We start from the raw sequence: 6,030 nt of genomic DNA, 5'->3' as shown, positions 1-6,030 counted from the left end.
TCGGGGACACCGTGCTTGGGGGCAGGGGGCACCCCCACCGCTGGCACCCCCCTCGCCCCACCGCGGCTGAGTGTCCCTTTAACGGCCCAGCTGGCCCCTCTGCCTGCTCCCTTGGCAGAGGTTAATTAGGAGCCAGGGCTGCGGCCGCTTCCTCTCTCCCAGCCGGGCTGCGGGGCTGAGCTCCCGCGGGGGGATGCGGGCTGGGCTCGCCGGCAGCCGGGGGCGAGGCTGAGAGACCCCGGGGTCCCCGGAGTGGCATCGGGTCTGTGTGCGGTGAGTGGTCTTGGGGATCCCCAGGCCGGGGAAAGCCCTGGGCAAGGGGGAGCGTGTTGGGGCTGGGGTGCTATCGCCCCACAGCAAGGGAGCTGGCTGGCGACCGTCCCTTCAGTTTGGGGGGAGCCCTGAATAAGCATTGGGGTGGCTGCTGTACCCCAGGGGTTTGTGCTTTCCCTCTCATGACCCTGCTGTTCTCTGCCCTTCGGTAAAGCCGGGGCAGCGGGCTGTCAGAAAGGCAAATCTGGGCTGCTCCTGTGAGCCCCTGCTGTGCCCCCTCTCTGGGTGCTGTGGCCCTGACCTCCCAGGGCAGCCCCAAACCACCGGCCAGTGAGCCCTTAGCTGTGGGCTGTGTCCTGGGAGGCCGGGACAGCTGGGAGTCGTGGGTGCTGTGGGCTGGGTGCTGCTGGGGGAGGTGAATCCCTGCGCTGCCTCTTCTCCCCCAGCCCCACATTTCCGCACTGGGCAGTGGGGTGTAGGAGGAACACTCCTGGGCTCAGAAATCCTGCCTGGCTCCCTCCCCCAGGTGTGGGATGCTCCTTGGTGGGTTTGCTGGGACCCTCTGCAGAGCAGTCATATCCCGAGAAAGCCTGGGGTTTAGGTAGCCCTATCTGCCCTGTGCTCTCCAGCATGGAAGCAGAGAATTGACTTGGCTCCCCTCCCCTCTCTGCCAGCAGAGGCACGAGGCTCCCAAGAAGATGGGCGACTGGGGTTTCCTGGAGAAACTGTTGGACCAAGTCCAGGAGCACTCAACTGTGATCGGGAAGATCTGGCTCACCGTGCTCTTCATCTTCCGCATCCTCATCCTGGGCTTGGCCGGGGAGTCCGTGTGGGGGGACGAGCAGTCAGATTTCGTGTGCAACACCAAGCAGCCAGGCTGCACCAACGTCTGCTATGATAAAGCCTTCCCCATCTCCCATATCCGCTACTGGGTGCTCCAGTTCCTCTTTGTCAGCACCCCAACCCTGATTTACCTCGGCCACGTTGTCTATCTCTCCCGGAAGGAGGAGAAGCTGAAGCAACAGGAGAGCGAGCTTCGGGCTATCCACAGCAAGGACCCGAAGATCGAGCAGGCCCTGGCAGCCGTGGAGAAGAAGATGTCTAAGATCTATATGACGGAGGATGGGCGGCTCAAGATTCGAGGGGCGCTGATGTGGACGTACATCATCAGTGTGATCTGCAAGAGCATCTTTGAGGCTGGCTTCCTCATTGGCCAGTGGTACCTGTACGGCTTCTCCATGGTGCCCCGCTACGTGTGCAAGAGGGACCCCTGCCCCCATCAGGTGGACTGCTTCATCTCCCGCCCCACTGAGAAGAGCATCTTCATCATCTTCATGCTGGTGATGGGCCTGATCTCCTTAATCCTGAACCTCCTGGAGCTTTTCCACCTCTGCTGCAAGAACCTGCTTAGCAATGTCAAGAAGGTGTCTGTGCCGGCCGTCCCGAGCCGGGACACCTTTGCTGATGACATGGTCTCGGGTCCCTACCCACCCAAGCACTACCCTTTCCTGCCCATGGCCGACAGCCACACACCGCCCTACCAGGCCTACAACAAGCTCTCCAGCGAGCAGAACTGGGCCAACTTCCACAACGAGGAGAACCTGGCACTGGGCAGTGGCAGCAGGCCCCTGTCGGACCCCTACGCCCCCAGGGCTGCTGAAGCCGCCGCCCCGGAGGAGAAGCTGTGCAGCCGTCCTGGGAGCTCAGCCTCCAAAAAGCAGTATGTCTAGTGCCGGGCTGGCCCCGGCTGGCCGGGGTGACCTTCCTCGGTCCCTCGTGCCTGCAAAGGTGCTGGCCACGGGCAGGCAGCTGCCTCCTGCCTGGTGCTGTGCCATATGGACAGGCCGCCCTCCAGAGGCTGTGCCCGCGGAGACCTGCCTGCCCCTGGGATGTGATGCTCAGGAGCAGGGCTGAGCACTGCCCTGGAGCGGAGCCTCCGCTCTCTCCTGTTTTCTCCACAGACCCTGCAAGGAAGGAAACTGCAGAAAGTTCCCCGGGACGGCATGTCCTGCATGCTTCGCCGTGGGAAAGGGAGAAATCCCTGGGACCATGCAGCTGGGAACAGGCTGTCCCCAGGGCCGCAGCGAGAGCCTGCTGCCTGTCGGGAGCCATGGCTCAGCCGGACCCCGGAGCTTGCTGGAGCCCCCGCCGGCGTGAGAGCTGGGCGTGTGGCCGTGGGAAGCTGCTCGCCTCCAGTCTCCATGCGGAGCAGGCTGAACCTGGGAGGGCTGGGGGGAGCTGGGCTGGGGCAGCGCTGCCTGACGGGTCCTGGCCACCAGCCCTGTCCTGTTCCTGTGACCCTGGCAAGGAGCCAGAGGGGCCAGCAGCTCCTGCCCAGGGTTTGCTGCAGGAGCTGCCCCTTCCCCATTGAGGCACGGGGGGGTTAAGCCAGCGGCAGCTCACAGCTGGGGCTCTGTGGTGACTGGCTGATCCCGATGGCTGCAGGGTCACCGCTCGGGTGCCCCAGGAGTGCGAGCCTCCCCCCCCGCCTCCTGGCCCTGGACCCTTTCCTGTGTGATGTGTGTCTCTAAGTTATTTTTAACCTGCTGGCCTGAGCATGGAGCTTTCTGCCTTAAAGGTGCAGTTGTGCAGGGGATCTGGGGAGCTGTGTCCAGCCTGGGCCACGCAGCCTCGCGCCTGCGCTTTTGGGGAGGAATTAGCCTAGCAACTGCTGGTTTGGGGGGGTTATTGGTTTTATTACTTTGCACTAGTCATCTCCTGCTGTGGGCTGAGGTGCTGGGGGGGACACCAAAGAACCAATGGCTGCCATGAAAACAGTCGCCTGGACTTCCCCAGCCTGCTGATGTTGTGAAAGGGGAAGTCCTGCTGTGACTGAGGGACTGTGGGTCCTGTGTGACAGAGGCACGAGTGTGGGATGGAGGCACTGCCCTCAGTGCTGTTTCCTTTCCCCCGGCAGACTCAGTGTTGCATCTTGTTGAATAAAGTTGAATGAATGAAAAAGGTGAAGTGTGGTGTGACTGTGCTTCATCCAGCTGCCCCGGGGAGGGTGGGTGAGGGTTTGGGGCCAAGGGAGAGGGAAGCTGCTGTCCCATGGGTGGTGGGGTGAGTGTGGGCACCCTCTGAGCTCCAGTTGTGCTGCTCACCCACTGAAAGCACAACGCTCTCTGCTATAGTGTCCTGTCCCCTTCAGCCCAGCTTCAGGCCGGGGCTGTCACAGGGCCATCGTGGCACAGGCTCTGGGTGGCTCAAAGCAGAGCTCGACCCCGCAGCCAGCCTCTCTGCCTAGGCTTTGCCACAGATAAACCCAGCGGAGGCTGTGGAGCCGCTCACAGCTGCATAATAGGTGGAAATGAGCTGCAGATAAAGGCACACAATGTGGCTGGGGCTGTTGTTTAGTTTCTCCAGCCAAGCCAGCCCAGGGCAGAGCCTGCTCTCTGCTGAGGGCCTCTTCAGCGAGGGTGGGACGGGCTAAAAATACCCTGGAGAAAATGAAATATGGGTGATACGGGGCGATATCGCTGCCATCGGCCACTGGAGGAAGCGGAGAGGGAGGCACCCGGCTGTGCTGCCCTCGGTGCAGAGCCTGGGCGGGCAGCCGAGCCTGCCCTTGACTCCCCTCCCTGCTGGGGATGAGGGAGGCAAAAATCCCCTGGGGTGGGGGTCTAGTGTGCACACTACTAGCTCTCAGCCCTCCCCTGTGCCCTCCATGAGGATGCTGGTGCAGATTCCCCCCGGAGGGACCCTGCCCTGCTCCCTCCATCTCTGGAGGGACCCTGCCCTGCTCCCACTGTTCCCTGGTGGGGACCCCCCCCCGGGCACCCCAGTGCAATGGGGGACCACAGCTCAGTGCTCACCAGGCATCAGCAGAGCTGCAAAGCCCCGTAGTGCTGCAGTTTTCTGGGGAGAGCAGCCCGGCATGCTCGGCTGGGAGGAAATGCCCGTGTGAAAGGTAACGGTGCAGCCGCGCCGCGTGTTTACCCGCCGGCAGCACTCCCCCGCTCGCCTCCCCTCTCCTGGGCTGATATTTTTGTTGGCAGCAGGGGAGCATCACGCTTTTCCGAACGGCCCTGCAAGGTGAAAAACAAGACAGCCGAGAGCCCCCTTGCCTGGACACGGTGCCTGGCCGTGGGTGCTGCGCAAACACAGCTCCGGCCCTGCTATTGTTCCTGTGTTGTGACAAGGTGGCTCGGGGCAGCCGGCATGACCCCACGCCGCCGGGACCTGCCCGCAGCACACGCCAAGAACAACAGCGAGGGGCTCACCTGCGTGGCAGGGCCGAGGAGGGGGCGGCAGTGGGGGACGGTGCTGGCAGCAGCCCCCCAGAAAGCAGGCGGGCGGCCCTTAGGCAAATAAAAGTTTGCAGCTGATAAGGGCGCGGGCTGGCCTGGCGAAGCCCTTTGGCACAGCCTGGGGACGGATAGCGGCCAGCCGGACACTAACAGCCTTTCTCACACCTCCGCACTCCCTCCTGAGTAAACAGGCCCCTCCGGTCTCTTTCTGGAAATGGCACTCACTGCCCCAGTGCCTGACCCTGTACCATGATGCTGAGCCCAGCGGTGGCACAGGCAGCCTGGGGGCTGCGGTGAGGGGCTCACCGTGGGCACCCCCGAGACCCAGCTCCAGGTCCAGCTCTGGGATAACGGGCAGCGAGCACAGCCCTGAGTATGTGCTGTGATGAGCGGGCACCGGGACCCACCACAGCCACCCAGCCAGGATGGCAGGAGCTCCCTGGGTATGGCCATGGGGTGCGAGCACCGTGGGGCTGTTCCCATGGCCACTCACAGGCTGTGAGCCCCTCGCTGACATTGCCCTCGGCATGGGTTTTGGGGGAGGGCAGCTTTTGTACACACACACACACACCCCCCCCCAAAAGCTCTGTGGGATTTATCCCAATCCAAGGCTGGATGTACTTTCCAGCCCCCCCAGAACTAATTTGGCAAGCAAGAGCCACCTGCCTGCACTGTGCCGTGGCGCAGGAGCCAGGCTGCCTTCCTCAGCAATGTGCAGGCAGCACCGTGGAGCTGCTCCCACATCCTCAGCTCCTGGAAGAAAGCAAGTGCCCAGAGAGGGATGTGATGTGGCCAAAGGAGCAAAAGGAAGAGGGAGAGAGGTGGACAGATGGATGTGCACCTGACCGTCAACAGCCTGAGGCTGGGGGTGCACAGGCGTGGGGTGTCCCTTGGGTGCATGGCCAGCATCGCTGTGCACCCCCTCTGCTGCTCACCAGAGGTTCGGGTTGGTCTAATGCCAGCCACCGCCCCCAGGAGCCTGCGCCAGTGACTCTGCCCCACAGCCACAGGTTTGCAGGGAGGTTCCTGCCCTCCTCCCAGTTAGGACCCGTCCGTGCTGGGCTCCCCCTGCACTATCCTGCCCTGGGCTGGGGGAGAGGAGCCATGAGGGCTGCCACAGCGTGTCTCGCCCGCAAGGCTCTGCCCGAGGTGCTGGCCGAGCACCAAGGAGTTTATTTTCAAGCTTTCCCAACGTACAGAAAATAGCAAGTGTCTAAATCCGACCCGCTCACAGGAAGAGCCGTGGCGGGAGCAAAAGTGCAGCTGAGAGGGGAGGAAGGGCAGAGGGCTGGGCAGGGGGATGCCAGCCAGGGCCACGGCATGGTCCCCCCCGTCCCGCTGGGGCCCTGTCTGTGCCCAGGGCTCTGCCTGCAGCCCCCCAGCACCCCGTTTCCTGCAGCCCCTCAGGGGGAGTTGGCCCAGGCAGGAGCATCCTCCGGGGCCAGGCATGGATCCTGAGCCCCGGCACCGCCTGCCCACAGCACCCACCATCGAGGCAACACCAAAC

General features: G+C 63.3%; 1 protein-coding gene across 1 annotated transcript; it reads left to right on the top strand.

The window, feature by feature from the left end:
• The first annotated feature begins 939 nt into the window (after positions 1–939).
• On the top strand, positions 940–2,489 carry GJA4 (gap junction protein alpha 4). The gene has a single exon (XM_009284756.2). The coding sequence runs from the start codon at positions 972–974 to the stop codon at positions 2,001–2,003; it is 1,032 nt and encodes a 343-aa protein (XP_009283031.1). The 5' UTR covers positions 940–971; the 3' UTR covers positions 2,004–2,489.
• Positions 2,490–6,030: the final 3,541 nt, after the last annotated feature.

Source organism: Aptenodytes forsteri, unplaced genomic scaffold, assembly GCF_000699145.1.
Source record: "Aptenodytes forsteri isolate BGI_AS27 unplaced genomic scaffold, ASM69914v1 Scaffold7, whole genome shotgun sequence".
In the NCBI taxonomy this organism is placed as follows: Eukaryota; Metazoa; Chordata; class Aves; order Sphenisciformes; family Spheniscidae; genus Aptenodytes; species Aptenodytes forsteri.
The sequence above is the reverse complement of the archived record's forward strand: the minus strand, read 5'-3'. Positions and strand labels throughout refer to the sequence as shown.